At 33.7% G+C, this 20,729-nt stretch overlaps 1 protein-coding gene across 1 annotated transcript; it reads left to right on the forward strand.

The window, feature by feature from the left end:
- The first annotated feature begins 821 nt into the window (after positions 1–821).
- On the forward strand, positions 822–10,780 carry map2k2b (mitogen-activated protein kinase kinase 2b). Its single transcript, XM_073848290.1, has 11 exons — positions 822–1,578; positions 2,299–2,509; positions 4,173–4,319; positions 4,401–4,478; positions 4,812–4,863; positions 6,348–6,472; positions 6,567–6,780; positions 8,440–8,492; positions 8,764–8,825; positions 8,921–8,966; positions 9,621–10,780. The coding sequence occupies exons 1-11, from the start codon at positions 1,490–1,492 to the stop codon at positions 9,729–9,731; spliced, it is 1,188 nt and encodes a 395-aa protein (XP_073704391.1). The 5' UTR covers positions 822–1,489; the 3' UTR covers positions 9,732–10,780.
- The last annotated feature ends 9,949 nt before the right edge of the window (positions 10,781–20,729 follow it).

Below are 20,729 nucleotides of genomic sequence, written 5' to 3' on the forward strand. Positions count from 1 at the left end.
AATAACATTTGTATGTGGTAAGGTCATTTACAATTGAACAATTAACATTTTTACTATACAATTTATAAAGTATTTTTTATTTAGTAAACTTAATTGTAATGAAACTACATTTATTGCAATAGCAGAACAAAATAAGTCACTTTAACATTATATAACAATGAGTCAAAATAACAATAGTCCAACTCAGAATAGAGTATATACAGTAAACAGCATAATAATAATAATATAAAATAAAACATCAGTCCAGAGTAAAATTATAAACTATTAATTCAAGTACAGTAGGGTGCATCAAAAATACATTCAAATAACAATATACATTATCAGTCAAAAGTTTGGACAAACTATATAAAAACTCAAAGTATTTTTTTGTCAAATATTAATCATTTTATAAAACAAAAAATTATTTATTTTATTTATTTTAAAATACAAAGTTGAGATTTTTTTCCCCATGGTTTGTATTTGAAAATAAAATAAGCATTGTATCGTTTTTTAAAGTAATTAATATTTGACTAAAAAACAACGTTTTGAGTTTTTAGATCATGAAAAACATTAAGTCAAGTGTGTTCAAACTTTTGACTGGTAGTGTACGTTAAAATACACATTATAAAGATTACATGTTAATTTAAAAGAAATTTATTGTCGTAATTGTTTTATATTGCCAGAAATCAAGGACCGATTAAATAAACGTTTTAGAACAATAGTGTGGTAGAATAAAATAAAATAAAAATAAATTAAAATAGCAAAATGAACTTTTAGCAAGCGTTCCTCTCTCCTCTCGCGATAGTTTCCGCGAGATCTGCACTCTGATGTTTCCGGTAACCTGCCGAGAGCAGCTGGGCCGAAACTCACCGCACCCTCCTCATCTTCAGCCTCCTTTCCCGGGACATTCCGCTCACCGGGACCGGCTTCATTCGCCACGGAGTTCGGAAACTCATTTTCCCTCATATGAGAGAGACAGTGAACTCTGACAGACGCTTTAAACCTCAGCAGACACTCAGACCGATGCTAACAAGCTAACAGCATCCTCTAGCGCGGAGCGAAAAATCAAAATAATGTGTTTATTTATTCTTCCCAGTTCATTTATACTGGTTTTATAAAGTGAGTGTGCTTTTTGTTCAGGCACACCAGCGGTGTTGTGTGTGTTAGTGACAGAAGCACATGTTGTTTAAAGGTTACAGGTGGGATTTAACAGTTTGATTGGTATCTCTGTATAATATAAGAGTCTGTTACATCAGTGTGAATTAAAGTGAATGTCAGCGTGAGTAGGAACATTCATACACCTAATGTTTTAATATAATAATGATCAGATCTGAAGAATAAACAGGTTGAGGAGTTTTTGTAGACTGAGGGTTAGGTTAAAAGTAATCAAAACTGATTTAGGAACTTGATCAGCTCGATGACAAGCTGTAAATCAGAGTCTTTGAACAGTAAAGCTCAGTCTGAGCTCGCCTGAGATTAAAGGTCTCATCAACCTTTTCAAACATCAGCCATGGCTCCGAAAAAGAGACCAGACCCCATAGTTATCACCGGAACCGGAGAAGGACAGCCGACCTCTACGTCCATAGATGCTGCGACAGAGTAAGTTACAACGATGTGTATAATCTAACCTGGAAAGAGAAGATTGTATGTGTGTTATTTAAAGGAGTAGTTCACTTTCAGAACACAAATTTACAGATAATGTACTCACCCCCTTGTCATTCAAGATGTTCATGTCTTTGTTTCTTCAGTCATAAATAGTTTTTTGAGGAAAGCATTTCAGGATTTCTCTCCATATAATGGACTTCTATGGTGCCCCTGAGTTTGAACTTCCAAAATACAGCTTCAAATGGCTCTAAACAATCGCAGCCGAGGTAAAAAGGGTCTTATCTAGCAAAACGATGGGATATTTTCTAAAAAAAAAAAAAAAAAAAAAGTGCAATTTATAAACTTTTTAACCTCAAATGCTCGTCTTGTCTAGTTCAGGAAGACAAGCGTTTGAGATTAAAAAGTACATAAGCTGCAAAAGTTTTTTAGAAAATAACAGATGGTTTCTCTAGATAAGACTTTTCTTCCTCAGATGGGATCATTTAGAGCCCTTTGAAGCTGCATTTTGGAAGTTCAAACTCAGGGGCACCATAGAAGTCCATTATATGGAGAGAAATCCTGAAATGTTTTTCTCAAAAAACGCCATTTCTTTACGACTGAAAAAAGAAAGACATGAACATCTTTGATGACAAAGGGTGAGTACATTATTGGTAAATTCTTGTTCTGAAAGTGAACTACTCCCTTAATGCCTTTGTCTTTGTTTTTACATTTCAGAGCTAATCTTGAGGCCCTGCAGAAGAAGTTAGAGGAGCTCGATTTGGATGAGCAGCAGAAGAAGCGTCTGGAAGCTTTTCTCACACAGAAAGCCAATCTGGGCGAACTGAAAGATGATGATTTCCAGCATATCTGTGAACTGGGAGCTGGAAATGGAGGTGTGGTTAATAAAGTGTGCCACAAACCCTCTGGCCTCGTAATGGCCCGGAAGGTGAGTCAACAATATTTAGCATTTGTCATTTTCGTCAAACATTTTGCCTTGTGCCTCAGTTTGAGAAAATGGACCAGACAAATGTCTTCATCTCAGAAAGCAACCCAAATAATTGCATTTCTTAGTATAAGTTTCACATTTGAGCTTTTAAACCTTTTATCTGTCCTGCTAGACTTTCATAATAAGTCTATAGAGTGCTGCAGTAATGTATGTTTTTGTAAGTTTGCATCGTTTTTGGTTCCCTCAAAAGAGATACATGAGGATTTTTCCATTGCCTTTTGGATACAACATTTTAAAGCCTAAATACAGTCAGCAGAAGTTGAGAGCTAAATGTAGAATATAAATACAAATTCAGTTTTTATTAAAACATTTTCTATAGAAGTTAAGAGTTAAATTGGCAAAGCTGTGAAAGTGAATAGTTTATCTGTTTGAGCTTGGTTTTTAATGTCTTAACAACATCTGCAGTCCCATTTAGCAATGCATTTTTCACGAAAAGTAAAAGCTTTAAAAATTACAAGGAGGTATTACTGATGTTTTCTATGTCCTAAAATAAAACATGAAAATATCTTGAACTTGTGTAAACCACAGACTTTATTTTCATCACTTAATCCAAAATCCATTAAAGGATTAGTTCACTTCCAGAACAAAAATGTACAGATAATGTACTCACCCCCTTGTCATCCAAAGTGTTCATGTCTTTCTTTCTTCAGTTGTAAAGAAATTGTTTTTTTAAAGAAATATTTCAGGATTTTTCTCCATAAATGCAGCTTTGAAGGACTCAAAACAATCCCAGCCAAGGATAACGGGTCATATTTAGTGAAACGATTGGTCATTTTCTTAAATAAGTTAATATTTATACACTTTTTAACCACAAATGCTAGTCTGCGCATGCGTACTCTGTGTGCTCAGGGTACATAGGGTATGTCGAAAAACTCCCATCTCATTTTCTCCTCCAACTTCAAAATCATCCTTCATTGCTACAGAAGTACCGACCCAGTGTTTACAAAGTGAACATGCAAAGAAGATCAAATGCCCTTTACCAAAAAAGGTAAAACAGTACGATGAGATGGGAGTTTTTCGACATACCCTAACTGTATTGAACCAGAGTGCACAGAGTATGCATGCGCATAGCAGAGCTAGACAAGATGAGCATTTGTGGTTAAAAACTGTATAAACATTAATATTAGTAAATGACTGATTGTTTCGCTAGATAAGACCCTTCTTTCTCGGCTGGGATCATTTAGAGCCCTTTGAAGCTGCATTTAAACTGCATTTCTGAAGTTCAAACTCACTGGCACCATAGAAGTCCACTATATGGAGAACATTCCTAAAATGTTTTCCTCAAAAAACATAATTTCTTTACGACTGAAGAAAGAAAGACGTGAACATTTTGGATGACAAGGGGGTGAATAAATTATCTGTAAATTTTTGTTCTGGAAATGAACTAATCAATTAAAAAAAAAAACATTGATTTCAGGACGATAGAATCAAAAGTTCTAAGATGCTCGTTTCTGGGTTTTCATTTCATCTCTATTTATCTTAAATGTTTTCTGTTCATTTATGCGAGCTGAAGACATAGACCTAATGAAAATACCCCAGATTTAAAACACTACTCATCTATATGTGTTTTTGTGTGTTTTTGTGTGTTTTTGTGTGTCTCTAGTTAATTCATCTGGAGATCAAGCCAGCCATCAGGCATCAGATCATCAGGGAGCTGCAAGTCCTGCATGAGTGTAACTCTCCATACATTGTGGGCTTCTACGGGGCGTTTTACAACGACGGGGAGATTAGTATCTGTATGGAAAACATGGTACGTTTAGAGCATTTCTTACCTTTTTTCTCACCTTGAGTGAGTTTGGTGATTGTTTTGTGTGTTTTTCCTTGTCATCAGGATGGAGGCTCTTTGGATCAGGTTCTGAAAGAGGCTCGCAGGATTCCAGAGGAGATCTTAGGAAAAGTCAGCATAGCCGTGAGTGTTTTTTTTATTTATTTATTTTTTTTATAGAAGATAACATACTACACAGCAATTGAATGAACAGTGAAAGTAACAGAAGCTTGTACAATACATTTTAAGAGCTGTAATGATCTATGACAAATGCTAAGTTAAACATGTCTTTACTAAAACAAATAAGCCAGCTTTTCTACACTATGTAAACAATCTCCACTTTAACTTATTGTATGGAATAAGATGAGTTTGACATTCTCTGAAATGTTCCTGTCCCCACAGAAAAGCAAACTGGAACAACATTTATACCCTTTTTAGATTAAAACATTTGTTTTTCTTTCTTTCTTCTTCAAACAGGTTTTAAGAGGTCTCGCTTACCTTCGAGAAAAGCACCAGATTATTCACAGAGGTAACAAAATGAATTAACCCTTTTTTTTCTTGCTAGGGTAGTTGGAAAAGTTGCTAAATCTAGCAACAAAATTGCTAAGTTGGAAACACTGACATTTAAAAAAAAACCTTAGGGGCACAATGAAAATGCATACAACAATGCATTTTTCCTTAATATACATATATGGAGACATTTACAAGCAGAATTATTTAATTTATTAGAATACAAAAAAGTGCAGTGGGTGTTAAATATCACCACTTTAGACTGTACTTAATAATTATGCAATTATTTATAGGCCTCCTATACACTGTTTAAAATGAGTACATACTCTATATATATATCTGACCCTGGAACACAAAACCAGTCTTAAGTCGCTGGGGTATATTTGTAGCAATAGCCAAAAATACATTGTAAGGGTCAAAATTATTGATTTTTCTTTTATGCCAAAAATCATTAGGAAATTAAGTAAAGATCATGTTCCATGAAGATTTTTTGTAAAATTCCTACTATAAATATACCAAAATGTAATTTTTGATTAGTAATATGCATTGTTAAGAACTTCATTTGGACAACTTTAAAGGTGATTTTCTCAGTATTTTGATTTTTTTGCACCCTCAGATTCCAGATTTCAAATAGATGTATCTCGGCCAAATATTGTCCTATCCTTACAAACCATACATCAGTAGAAAGCTTATTTATTGAGCTTTCATATGATGTATACATCTCAGTTTTGTAAAATTTAACCTTATGACTGGTTTTGTGGTCCAGGGTCACACATATTATTGTGACAATAGAAGTCATATGTGACCCTAGACCACAAAACCAGTCATAAGGGTAAATTTTTTTATTTAATAAATAAGCTGTCTGTTGATGTATGTTTGTTAGAATAGGACAATATTTAGCTGAGATGCAACTATTCAAAAATCTAGAATCTGAGATTGCAAAAACCTAAATATTAAGAAAATCGCTTTTTAAATTTGTCCAAATAAAGTTCTTAGCAATGCATATTACTAAAAAAAAATTAAGTTTTGATATATTTACGGTAGGAAATTTACAAAGTATCTTAATGTAACATGATCTTTACTTAATATCCTAATGATTTTTGGCATAAAAGAAAAATCGGTCATTTTGACCCATACAATGCATTTTTGGCTATTGCTACCAATATACCTGTGCTACTTAGGACTGGTTTTGTGGTTTAGGGTCACATATTAGGACATAATATAATTCCTGTTTTTTCACCCAGATTGGGTTCCACCCTTAAAATGATCAATAAGACATTTGTACTATTTATGACCTTAAATGTAATAAAATTGTAATTTTTAGACTTTTTAATTTTTAGGTCCTGCTTGGCCTTTAATGTGCACATGCTTTTTGCTCACAAATGTGATGTCAAGCTCTAGACTAAAAACTTAAAAAGGTTAAAATATGCTCAAATCTGTCCGATTCTGCCAGTATCTGAAAAATAAGTCCACTAATAAGAATCTGTCTTTTCTTGTTCACAGATGTGAAACCTTCAAATATTCTGGTCAATTCTCGCGGGGAGATCAAACTGTGTGACTTTGGCGTGAGCGGGCAGCTCATAGACTCCATGGCCAACTCTTTTGTAGGAACACGCTCGTACATGTCGGTATGTTTGCACTGGTGTTTTCAGCGAGGATTCTGCTTAAATTGTTTACTATGTTTAAAAGGAATTCACATTATATTTGTGTTTGTACATTTAGCCGGAGAGGTTGCAGGGCACTAATTACTCGGTGCAGTCAGACGTGTGGAGTATGGGTCTCTCTCTGGTGGAGCTGGCCATCGGCCGCTATCCCATTCCTGCACCCGACCCTAAGGAGCTGGAGGGCATCTTCGGCAGGGCAGTGATGGATGTTGGGCAGGCAGAGAAGCACGGTACATCTCCTCGACCCAGACCACCTGGCAGACCTGTCAGTGGTGAGAAACAACCAAAATTATTTGGCCCAAAAAAACTCTTTCGGTGTTCGAAATAAGCGAAAAGGCAGTGTGGAAGCATTTAAAACGGTCTGAAAAAGACACAAAAATCATTCCAAGCACCGACAGTGAGAGACTGTTTAAAAGCACATCGCTTCCACGAGAAAAGAAAGGTTACTGTACGATGACTGAAATCATCCATTAGTAAATAAACTACAGAACATTATGTTGTCTAATACACCATAAACCAATTGTATTTATACCGACAGCGCTGCAGCAGATCCTTAGCCAGGGTTTAAAGTCCAAAGATGACAATCATTCAGAAATCTGTTGCTGTCAGCAAAAAGTAGTATTGAGGTCTTGTGGGTTTACGCCAAAATAAAAGTCAGCATTCATAAATGTTAGCATTGTAATTTTACTGTTGTTCTGTAGAATAAATTAAAAAAGTAAGACAAAAATACTAAAAACAGCTCTATTGATACATTTATTCTAACATTCTCCTTTGCTCAGCAAGGCTGCATTTATTTGTACATTAAAAACACATGCCTGATTCAAGAAGGGGGTCTTAAAATGCCCAAAGAATATTATTTTACTAACTTAATAATTTTAAGTTAAATTCTGCTGTTTTTTTTGGTCGCCTATAAAGTCTACTGGAATGTTAAAAATGTGTTAAGCAAACGAAAATTTAGTTTGGCTTTGGCCAAGAATCTTTATTTTGGTGCATCCATAATATTTACATGTGATGAAACTTAAAGGAGGTGTGGGACATTTCTTTACAACTAGCATTACCAAACTGAACTGAACTGAACTGTCCTTTGTGTTAAACTCATACATACATACATACATACTTGCATACAATATGCTTTTTTTTCACAGATAGTCATGTTATTTTGTTGCTTTGAATAAACGTGCATTAGTAATATTTTTCTCGGTGCGCCCTCTTGTGGCCTTCAGAAAAGCCAAAAGCTTTTTTTTTCTACTCCATCAAAAAATTATGCAATTTTAATTTTGATATTTAAGTACAAAATTCGAGACATTTTGACAGTCCTGTTCACTACTGATCAAAAGTTTAAGGTATGCTCACCAAGGTTGCATTTATTTGATCAAAAATACAATAAAATCTGTAAAATCTGTAAAATTGTGAAATAATATTTAAATTCCAAATAGCTATTTTCTAAGTGAATCTATGTTCAAATGTAATTTATTTCTGTGATTGATGAATTTTCAGAATTATTACTCCGGTCTTCGGTGTCACATGACCCTTCAGAAATCATTTTAATATGCTGATTTGCTGCTCAAGAAACATTTTCTGATTATAATCAATATTGAAGACAGTTGTGCTGACCAATATACATTTCAACGTGATACACTGTGAAACTGATACATTTTTCAGAATTCACAGATGAGCAGAAAGTTCAAAAGAACAGCATTTATTTGAAATCTTTTGTAACATTGTAAATGCCTAAAACTGTCACTTTTGATCAAATAAATGCAGCCTTGGTGAGCAGAAGAGACTAATTCAAAAGCAGTGAATATTACTACATGGTCTACGAGATCACTGGAAGACACCAGCAGAACATGAACAGAAGTAGTAGTAGTTAGTCATTGCAGTTTATTACCAGTAAACTGACGTGACTCATAGGGTGTCCTGTTCTCTTTCAGGTCATGGGCCAGCCATGGCTATATTTGAGCTGCTGGATTATATAGTCAATGAGGTAAGAGTCTTGAAGCTAACATTTTATGTGACTTGACAAATTTCAAAATAGTAAACAGGCAGATTTGATATTAAGCACAGTGCCACAAATTATGTTTTTGATTGGTTATTCAATAGACACACCAAGTATATATAAATACATAAAGACTCTGGGGTTGTAGAGCACTATTTTCTGTTTCAGTGCTCTTTAATACACTGTGAATATGAGATCTGATGTTGTTATTAATGTTGTATGAGTATAAATGAAGACTTTTATGTCTGCTATCCATCAGCCGCCCCCTAAACTCCCTCACGGCGTCTTCACTCCTGATTTCCAGGACTTTGTGACCAAATGGTGAGTGTTGTTACTCCAGTAAGTAAAGTACTGCACATCCTTAATGTGTTTTCACATGTAATTGAGATTTTGGACATCATTTCATTGTCTTCTAGTCTCATTAAAAACCCTGCAGATCGAGCGGACCTGAAGATGCTAGTGGTGAGAGCACATTTCTTATTTTTTCTTGCAAGATGATGTAAAATCAAAATGAACCATGTTTACTGTAATAAATATGCCTGATCGTACAGTGTCCGTTATTATTATTACAGTAACCAAGATTTGAAATAATAACAAGCAACTAAATCATAGCCCACTTTTTACAATTCAGACATATCTGGATAAAATCAAGTCTTGCTGGTCAATATTCACTATAATTATGCTAGCAGATTCATATACTGCTTTTTTCCCAAAAACACTTGACACTCGTTGTGTCAGCTGTTACAGTTTAATAAATCTAAAACATTTAAGTGTTACTTTAAAAAAAGTCTTAATTCAAATATTTAAACAAGCTTAATTGTTTCATTTCAGTTAGTTGCCAAGGCAGTGTTTTTATTTTCAAAAATTGAATTTTTGAATTGAATCAAAAATTTGAATTTAAAAATTCAAAAATGTATTCAATTGATTGAACACAAAATTCTTACATTCAATAAAAATAGGCTTACATAAATATGAATAAAAACTTTAAATATTAAATTAAATGCACAAAAAGTACTAAAAATGTAACTGAAAATTTAAGTGGTGACCAGTAAACTTAAAATATGAATAAAAACTATAATAGTATTAATAGTGAATATCGTGATCTCTCTTTTCCAGAATCACACGTTTATAAAGCGCTCAGAGGTGGAGGTGGTGGACTTCGCCGGATGGTTGTGTAAAACGATGGGGCTCAATCAGCCCAACACACCCACCCGAACAGCTGAATGACACACAAATGCACACACACACCCCCTTGACCGCCACATGACCCACGATTCCCCTACAAAACACAAACGTTTACAGCCTTTCTGATGGAACACCTGCGGAGCTGCTTATTTTACACTTTTACTTCCATATTCGTGTGTGACTCTCATGGAACAAGTCAAGAACATGAACATTTCAAGCTCAAAACAAAGAAAATAAGTCATAAATATATTTTGCTGAAAGGAAAAAAATGTTAAATTTTTGCAACAATTTTTTTTTGTCTGACCAAAAAAATATAATTGCTCCTCAAAAAAAACGATGAACTATTATAGGTAAAGTCCTGTATGCTAGTACACTCTTAAAAATAAGCGATGCCATAGAAGAACCATTTTGGTTCCGCAAAGAACCATTCTGTCAAATGCTCTTTAAAGACCATCTCTTTCTTACCTTTTTATAATCTGAAGAACCTTCTTTTGCCACAAAGAAGCTTTTGTGAAACAGAAAGGTTCTTCAGATGTTAAAGGTTCTTTATGGGTCCATTTAGACAAAATATGTTCTTCTATGGCATCGTGAAGCACCTTTATTTTTAAGAGTGTATTTGTTGTACTGCCTTTAATTGGAACATTATTTCATTACTAGTACGTTAAGTACATTTTTTTTTAAATGTAAAGAACATTTTGTATTGTAAAACACGAAATTCAGTAATACTGCAATGCAATTCTCTATTGCAATTTTTTTTCTAAATAACTGACACTGCAAAAAGGAGACTTTTAAAATTTAAAATCTGGTTTAAAAAATAAGCAAAATCTAATGTTCATATATTTTTCTTCTGATTTTGCAACATGACCTAAGAATGTTTTTTTTTTTTTTTGTCAGATTCACTCTTGTGCACATCCAGGCACACGTTTTCATCTGATCCTTCGTTATGTTTAATGGTTTTAAAATATGGCAGGAAATCAGCACCGTCACTCTTATAATTATTTGTGTATGTTCATTCTTACACTTGCCACAAACATCAAATACAGACAGTTGTTGCTTTAAGACTCTCAATAAAGTGATTGTAGAGGGAATTACTGATTTCTGTTTGTTTTTTTGTTTTTTTGTTTTTTTTGCTTTGCTTTTAGTTGGAAATTAAAAAGTGATGAGCTTTTAAGACTTCATATCAAATCTGTGCTGTTTTACTTGCACACAATTCCAGTTCAAAATGGGCATATATATAATTTGCTTGATTAATCTGCTTGAAGATGATGCTTTGCAGTTACTAAATTGTTCTTCTAGAGCTTTGCTTGTGTTTGGTATCCAAGACTGTCTGCAGCCTCGTGATTTCTGGTCTCTAGAAACTCTAGAGTCCCTCCTTCATTTGTAAGTAGGATTTTTCATCTGAAAAGTGCAGTAGTAATACTGATTCTTGACTGAGCAAGTCTAATAATTGTTTGTATTAATGCCCCTCAGAAAAGTGATTCAATGATTTCCTGATCCAGATCACACAGGTTCTTCATCGAAACCTATTTCTGGTAAGAGTTTGCAAAAATGTTGATGATTTTTGCTAGAGGTGGACAGTAGTGAAGTATTTTTACTTAAGTAAATTTTTAAAAGTATCTGTTCTTTAAAAAACTTGTATTTCAATACATTCCCAAAGCATAATATCATACTTTTTACTGCACTACATTTCATAAATAAAAGCAGGTTTTTTTTTTTACCTTTAATACTTAAATGAAGTTCACATCCAGAACAAAAATTTACAGATAACATACTCACCCCCTTGTCATCCAAGATGTTCATGTTTTTCTTTCCTCAGTCATAAAGAAATAGTTTTTTGAGGAAAACATTTCAGGATTTTTTTCCATGTAGTTGACTTCTATGGTGCCCCGAGTTTGAACTTCCAAAATGCAGTTTAAATGTGGCTTCAAATGATCCCAAATGCGGTTGTAAACAATCCCAGCCGAGGAAGAAGGGTCTAATCGTGGGGTATGTTGAAAATTTCCCATCTTACCTTCTCCCTCAACTTCAAAAATCATTTCAAAATCACCCTACATCGCTGCAGTAGTACCAACCCAGTGTGAACATGCAAAAGAGATCAAACACCCTTCACAAAAAGGTGAAACAGGGATGTAGGATGATTTTGAATTTGAGGGAAAAAATGAGATGGGAGTTTTTGGACATACCCTAACTGTCTTGAACCGGAAAAAGTTCAGGCAGAGCAAGATGAGCATTTGAGGATGCATTTGCATTTGATTGATTTTATTTATTTAAAATATTAATAATAACCAATTGCTCCACTAGATAAGACCAGTCTTTCTCAGCTAAAATCATTAAAGGAGTAGTTCACTTTCAGAACAAAAATGAACAGATCATGTACTCACCCCCTTGTCATCCAAGAGTTAATATCTTTTTTCTTCAGTCGTAAAGAAATTGGAGAATATGGAGAGACAAAAAAAAAACATTTCAGGATTTCTCTCCATGTAATGGACTTCTATGGTGCCCTGAGTTTGAACTTCCAAAATGCAGCTTAAATGCAGCTTCAAAGAGCTCTAAATGATCCCAGACGAGGAATAGGGGTCTTATCTAGCAAAATGATCGCTTATTTTGTAAAAACGTTCAGAGTTTATATACCTTTTAATCTCTACACAGAGTGCACACAGCGCTAGACAAGACGAGCATTTGCAGTTAAAGTATATAAATTGTATTTTCTTTTTTAAATAACCGATTGTTTTACTAGATGAGACCTTTCTTTCCTCGGCTGTGATTGTTTCGAGCCCTTTGAAGCTGCATTTTGGAAGTTCAAACTCGTGGGCACCATAGAAGTCCACTACATGGAGAGAAATCCTGTAATGTTTTACTCAAAAAACGATTTCCTCACGACCGAAGAAAGAAAGACATGAACATCTTGGATGACAAGGGGGTGAATTATCTGTAAGTTTTTGTTCTGAAAGTGAACTATCCCTTTAACAACCACATTTGGGATTGTTCAAAGCCACATTTAAACTGCATTTTGGAAGTTCAAACTTGGAGCACCATAGAAGTCCATTATATGGAGAGAAATCGTGAAATATTTTCCTCAAAAAATATAACTTTACAACTGAAGAAAGAAGCACATGGCAACAGTGCAGTAATATTATGCTTATGCTTATTTAAGTTTTCTAAAGAAAAACACACTGATAAAGTACTGACATTTGAAAAGTACTTTTAAAGCAGAGTAAAAATACCTCTGGATTTCTCCATGTTGCACACATTTGCACTGGTATAATGTTCTGGGCCCGTATTCACAAAACATTTTATCTCTTAACCTAGTTCTCCTAAATAGCAGTAAAAAGTTTTTAGCTACGAGTTTTCTCTTAAAACCTATTAACAAAGCTGCTGAGACAAACTTTTACTGAGGAATAGAGAGAAGTCTTAAGCTAAGAGTAAGAGCGGGGTTGACCTCGTTGCTGTGGATGATGTCAGCATGCTCATTAACTATGCACACAGTGATTGGCTGATAGAGGAGGAGATTTTTTCATAGAAATATTGTAGAGTGTGATATAATGTTGCCATATTCAAATAAAGTTTTTAAAAAAATGTTGCTACATTCAATTAAAGATTTTAAATGGTAGGCTAAGAGTCACTAATCAAACAAGTATATGTTGAGCTGATCGTTAGCCGTTTGCATGTGTGCTTTTCTCAAACAATTAGCTCATATGCATATAAACAGCCTTTTTATTAACAGAGTAAAAAAAATCATGGCTGATAGTAAGACATGCAAACTTAAAAGAAAACCAAACTGGACGCAAGAACAGCTGTTACTTCTCGACCAACCTTTTAATGAAAACAAGAATCTAATCAAAGGACAATTTGGAGTTGGGATGACCTCCACAACCAAAAAAGTTGCGTAGGAAAACTTGTGTACAAATAAATGAGTGTTTCTGAAAAGTTTCAGTTCCGAGGCAGATTGCCAGCAGCAGCCATTTTAGGATAGTTGGTCTTGGTGACTTAGGAGTCCTCTTCACTGCTCCTAACATTTCACAGATTTAGGAGCTAGTTTTAGTGCTAAAACGCTTCGTGAAATACTATTAGAGTTTAGGACTGACACGCCCCCTATTTTTAAGATTTTCTTCTAAATCTGCAAGTTATGAACTACTTTTAGCCTTAAGATGTTTTGTGAATACGGGCCCTGATATGGGGGATGTGACATCCTGTGTCTGCCAACAGGAGGCAGTAGAGATATTCGACACGTGTTTAACCCACAGCTGATCACAGTGTTCAGTGTCTGAAGCCAAATGTCTAAATTAAATAAGGAACACTCAGCTAAACAGGTGTTTGAGATGCTGCACCCAATATCTCCAGATAATAACATGCTTATTTATTTAGATGTTGTTAGATGTTGTTATTTAGTTAGCTGTAGCTCTCATTTTGGACTTAATGTTGGTGTGTTTTGGGTTTAAATTTGATTTTAACACCTTGAATGTGAGCCAAGCATTGATAATGATTGATTGTTTTGACTTGTACTTTTGAAATCTTGTGTCACACATTCATTTGAATTTTTAGGGTTATTTGACCATGTCATTTTTTTCATGCAATCAGATTTGGAGAAATGTGTCATTCAATCACTTAATTGCTCACCAGTGGATCATTAATAGTGAATGGGTGCCGTCAGAAACAGATCCAAACATGATCTGTAATACGGCTTCCTCCAGTGAAAAAGACCATTTCCTGTTGTCACTTACATCAAAATCCAGCCACGTATTTGTTTAAAGCTGGTTTGCACTCTTTTGTCTTGTGAACAGATGCTTGATGTTTGCAGATTTCTCTCCTGATTCAGACCAGACCACTTTTTCACTGGAGAGGAAGCATCATTATGGATTATTGACTTGGATTTTAGTTAAAAATATCTTCATGATGGATTTGTTTCAGCTTTTGGCTTCTCAAGATGTTCGTATAAGGTGCTTTAAGTACTTGAATTAGATTTTTTTTTAAATGGAAGTCTTGGAAAGCCCTTGAAAATATAAATATTCCTGAAGAGGTATTTGAAAAGTGTTTGAATTATTAAAAGACAATGTATCTATAAAATGTTTAGTTTTGTCAATAAGCAAATATCTTTTTATGCAAAATTCACGCATTTCAGAAAAAACATCATATACCTTTTTCACTTATTTCAGTTAATGTCAAAAAATCAAGCCGAGTAATTAGTAATAGTAGTGTCAGTGCCGTGTAAACATGACTTAAGATGCAAAAAGAGGAACAGACGAACCGAATCAATTGAGTCATTTACGCTGGAACCGCTCCGATTGATTCAAACTCGTGACTTCGATCATTCATTTCAAGCGATTTACTAGAAAGAAAAAACAGATCAAATGGAAAGTTCCATTAATTTTACATTTCAACATTGGTTGTAAGGATTTTCAAAAATCATGTATTGATGGGTTAAACGGAGCTTTTCGAAACTGAATCGCCTAAACTGTTGCGGCACAAAATGATTCACTGTTTCCAAGTGCTCCAATTGGATCGTGTATTATGAATCATTTGTTTCTGATCGGGACTTCAATTTTTTTTTATCACACACAGAAAAAGACAAATTAATGTACATTTAAGCAAATGTGTAGCCAGCAAAGTACATATTTAAGACTTCAAATTGTGTTTCGCGAATCATTTGATTTAGATCGGAACGGGTTGATGAATCATTTTGCGAATTGAATGATTCAAATCAAATGATTCGCGATACGCAAGGTTTCGATCTAAGTCAAATGATTTTTGATACACGCTCTGAGTCCTGATTTGAAATGGTGGTTCACGAATCATTTGATTTAGATCGAATCTTCGGAGCAGTTTCGCAAATCTCTTGCTGCAGATCGGATCTTCGTAGCGTGGATCGCAAATCATTTGATTCAGAACAAGAGTTTGGTGCGGGTTTGCGAAGTTTCAATCTAAATTGCGAATCATTTGTTTCAGATCCAGACTTAAAATTGTGTATCGTGAATTATTTGATTTAGGTCAGAACAGGGTTGGTGAATCATTTAGTGAGTTGAATGATTCAAATCAAATGATTCGCAATCCACACTCTGAGCCCTGATTCAAAACTTTTCGTTTCGCGAGTCATTTGATTTAGATCGGAATGGGTTGGTGAATCATTTTGCAAATTGAATGATTCAAATCGAATGATTCAAATCAAATGATTCACGATACACAAGGTTTCGGTCCAAGTCAAATGCTGCAGATCGGATCTTCGTAGCGTGGATCGCGGATCATTTGATTCAGAACAGGAGTTTGGTGCGGGTTCACGAAGTTTCGATCTAAATTGTGAATCATTTGTTCAGATCGGGACTTAAAATTGTGTGTCGCGAATCATTTGATGTAGATCAGAACAGGGTTGGTGAATCATTTTGCGAATCGAATGATTGGGTCATTTGATTTAGATCAAATCTTCGGAGCAGTTTTGCGAATCTTTTGCTTTAGATCGAGTCTTTGATCGTATCTAGTGCGGATTGCGAATCATTTGATTCAAATCAGGATTTCAAAATGATTTTGCCAATCTTTTTTTCCGAATGGTAGAAAACATCAAACCATTACGGCAGTACAGTTATAAAAACAAAACAAAACAAAGAAAAAGAGAAATTATACACAAATACAAATCCTTGAGGAAAAATTAAGTTTTACTATAGTAAAATTGTAGTAATACTTTGCATTTGCATTTATTTTTGGCAGTTTTTATTAGTGTTTTTTTAGAATTTGAAATAGAAGACAGGTGAGATCTCTGAAGACTTTGACAATCAAAAAAGTCCTTAAAATCCTGAAATTTTTAATTTTGCAGGATCCCTGGGTGATGTTATAATCAGCTGTTTGAACTCTCATTCTGACGGCACCCATTCACTTCATTGGTGAGCAGGTGATGGAATGCTTTGTTTTCCTAAATTTGATTAAAAACAAACTAATCTACTTCTTAAATCAGTACATTTTTGGGGTGTACTATTCCTTTAATCATAGTTGATCTAGTGGTGTCAGGTAAACTAAGGTTAGATTTTAGGTTTGAGAATGTTTTGATGTTTGTACTGAAAAACAAGACAGAAATACTGAGCAGTGCATGACTCATGAACTCATAACATGCTCTTTACTGTCAGTTGTGAGTTTTCTCAGTATTACTAGCATCTGTGGCAAATCTGTGGGTGAAAGCATGAACGTTTTGACCCGCTCTGTGGTTCTACTAGAGACCTGTGTTGTGATGTGGCGATTCTGGGTATTTGCCCTGCAGTCGTCATGTGAAAATAAAGAGACGGGGTGACTTTAAAGCCTCTCTCACTGCCGCAGTCAGACGGCAAACTCTGCAGTCATTAATATGCAAAAATGCAAATGAGTGGGTAATTAAGAGCAGGAGTTCCACAGAGGCTCTTTGATTGCTAATGAATTCTAATCTGCAAGAACGGGGGGATGGGCTGATGAAAAAAGAACGAGGAGAGACACATGCACGCGTTATTCAAACCTCGCTGATAAATTCTGGGTTTTGTCCTCGGAATAAAGACTGCTGATCGAATATGCAGACCAAATGAAATCATTTAAACCAAACTGGCATTTTCTGAGGATTATACTGCATTCAAGACAACAAAAATAGTGACAATTAGAAACATGATTCAGCATGCAAATATCATGTCACTGCTGTGAGATTTTGAATGCTGAGCGTTGTTTCAGTGTGCAACATTGTTTTCAAATTTTAATTTGAAATCAAAACAATCTGAATGGTGTTCATGTTTGAGTTTATATCTTACAGATTTGACTTGTTTTTGCAATACTTAGGAAAAAAAAGTCATAATTACAAGATATAAACTTGCAATTCAGAGAGAAAGTCAGAATTGCAATTATTTTGTGGGTTGCAATTTGATCAAAATCAAAATCAAATAAAAAAAACACAATTACCAGAAAAAAAACTCAGATTTGCAAGATATAAACCCAAAACTGCATGATATAAATTTGCAATTCAGAAAAGTAAAAAAAAAAAATCATTGCTCCAGTCTTCAGTGTCACATGATCCTTCATAAATCATTGTAATATGCTGATTTATTATCAATGTTGGAAACAGTTGTCCTTTTTTCAGGATTCTTAGATCAATAAAAGGTTAAAAAGAAGTTTTGTCCTCTGAATAAAGACTGCTGATCAGATATACAGACCAAATGAAATCATTTAAACCAAACTGGCATTTTCTGAGGATTATACTGCGTTCAAGACAACAAAAATAAAGTGACATTTGGAAACATGATTCAGCATGCAAATATCATTATGTCGCTGCTGTAAGATTTTGAAAGCTGAAATTTTCATTTAAAATCAAAACAATCTGAATGGTGTTGATGTTTGAGTTTATGTCGTATAGGTTTGGCTTGTTTTTTGCAATGCTAAAGAAAAAAGTCATAATTACAAGATATAAACTTGCAATTGAGAAAGAAAAGTCTGAATTGCAATTATTTTAATTATTTTGTCAGTTGCAATTTTTTTTATTTCTTGATTTAAAAAAAGCTGAATTAGAAGAAAAAAGTCAATTGCAACTTTTTTAAATCTCATGCTAGTTCAAATTTAAATTAAATTTAGATTTGCTATTCAGAAAAGTTTTAAATGTAATTTTAATGTAATCATTCTAATATGGTTTGATGAAAAATAATGTAATCATTCTAATGTGCTGATTTATTATTAATGTTGAAAACAGTTTTTTAATGGAACCTGTGATTCAAGATTCTTTGGTCAATAAGTTAAAGAACAATTTAAAAAAAATAGAAAGGTTTTCTAACAATATACACTACTGTTCAAAAGTTTGGGGTCAGCATTTTTTTTATTCTTTCTTTTTTTTAAGAAATTAATACTTTTATTCAATAAGGATGTGTTAAATTAATGTTTAAATTAATGTTAAATTAATAAAAAGTGATAGTATATTTATGTTAGGAAAAAAATAGACTGAATATATGCTGTTCTTTTTACCTTGTTGTTGATCAAAGAATCCTGAAAAAAAGTGACAGGTTTTAAAAAAAACATTTGGTAGCACAGCTGTTTCCAACATTGATAATTCTAATAATAAATCAGCATATTTGAAGGATTTCTGAAAAATCATGTGACACAAGATTGAAATAACAGCTGATGAAAATTCAGCTTTGCATCACAGGAATAAATTATATTTTAAAGTATATTAAAATAAAAACAATTATTTTATATTGTAATAACATTTTGCAATATTACAGTTTTTTTCTTTATTTTTGAGCATAAGATAATACTTAAAAAACTTTAAAAGTCATACAGATCCTAAACTTTTGAGCGGTAGTGTATTAGAAAAGTCTAACTTGTGAAATGTAAATAAAAAAAGAATAATATAATATGAGATATAAAAAAAGTAATTTTTTTTTATTTAGTGGGAAAAAAGCTAAATTGTGAAATGCACACTAAAACATTCAGAACTGTGAGATAAAAAAGACCCATTTACCTCTTATCTTACAGCTTTCATATGAATCAGACCTTCAGCATTATTTATTAAGTTGCTTAGATACATTACTCAATAAATATTTATATATTATAAATAATATTATTTGAATATATGCTGTTCTTTTGAACTTATTCATCAAAGAATCCTGAAAAAAAAATCATGTTTCAAAAAAATATTTGGCAGCACAACTGTTTCCAACATTGATAATTCTAATAATAAATCAGCATATTAGAATGATTTCCGATAGCTAATGAAAATCAGCTTTGCATCACAGGAATAAATTATATTTTAAAGTATATTAAAATAAAAACCATTATTTTATATTGTAATAACATTTTGCAATTATTACAGTTTTTTTTTTTTTGAGCATAAGAGACTTTATTAAAAACATAAAGTCATACATATCCTTAACTTTTGAGCAATAGTGTGTTAGAAAAGTCTAACTTGTGAAATGTAAATTCGAAAATAATATAGCATAATATAATATGAGATGTAAACGCAATTGTGAGGTAAAAAAGTAATTTAATTTTTTTATTTAGTGGGGAAAAAAGCTGAATTTTGCAATGCAAACTAAAAAAATCCAAACTGTGAGATAAAAAGAAACATTTAGCTCTTATCTTACAGCTTTCATATGAATCAGGTTCAGACCTTCAGCATTATTTATTTAGTTGCTTAGATGCATTACTCAATAAATAATGAAAAATGACATTCCCATGAGGCCTTATTTGTGTTTGTTTTCTGCCGTGGTCTGACCCTCAGCTCGAGCTCCAGCGAGTGGGTTTAGGTGTCTTGGCAAAGCCTGAAACTGCAGCATATGTGTTGCAAAACCCAAACGATGTCATATTACCATATTGGCAAGCCGTGACTTCACATATGCAGAGAGAGACGGAGATGTTGTTTAGAGCTCCCCTGACGACCGAGTCTCATCTGTCTCTTTCTTTCTATCTCTCTCTGTCTCTCATGCATTCTTTTACTTGCATTGAGGACTAATGTAAGCAGTGAAAAGTGTTAGATCCAAAATGGATGGAAATCATTTTTAGAACTGTTGCATTGCATCAACGGCAGGTACAGTTGAGGTCAAAAGTTTACGTCCCCCTTTCAGAATCTGCAAAATGTTAATTGTTTTAGCAAAAAAAGAGGGATAATACAAAATGCATTTAGTACTGACCTGAATAAGATATTTCACATAAAAGATGTTTACATATAGTCCACAAGAGAAAATCATCATTTTTCATACTGTGTTGTTCCCTGAATGATCCACAGCTGTGTTTTTTGTTTAGTGATAGTTGTTCATGAGTCCCTTGTTTGTCCTGAACAGTTAAACTGCCTGCTGTTCTTCAGAAAAATCCTTGGTTTTCCAGCGTTTTCGTGCATTTGTAACCTTTCCAACAATGACTGCATGATTTTGAGATCCATCTTTTGACACTGAGGACAACTGAGGGACTCATATGCAACTATTACAGAAGGTTCAACGCTCACTGATGCTTCAGAAGGAAAAACCATGCATTAAGACCTTGAGGAGTGAAAACTTTTGAAATTTAGAGATCAGGCTAAATTGAGCTTGTTTTGTCTTCTGGGAAATATGTAACTATCTT

The sequence above is a fragment of the Garra rufa genome, chromosome 10 (genome assembly GCF_049309525.1).
Source record: "Garra rufa chromosome 10, GarRuf1.0, whole genome shotgun sequence".
NCBI classification, from domain to species: domain Eukaryota; kingdom Metazoa; phylum Chordata; class Actinopteri; order Cypriniformes; family Cyprinidae; genus Garra; species Garra rufa.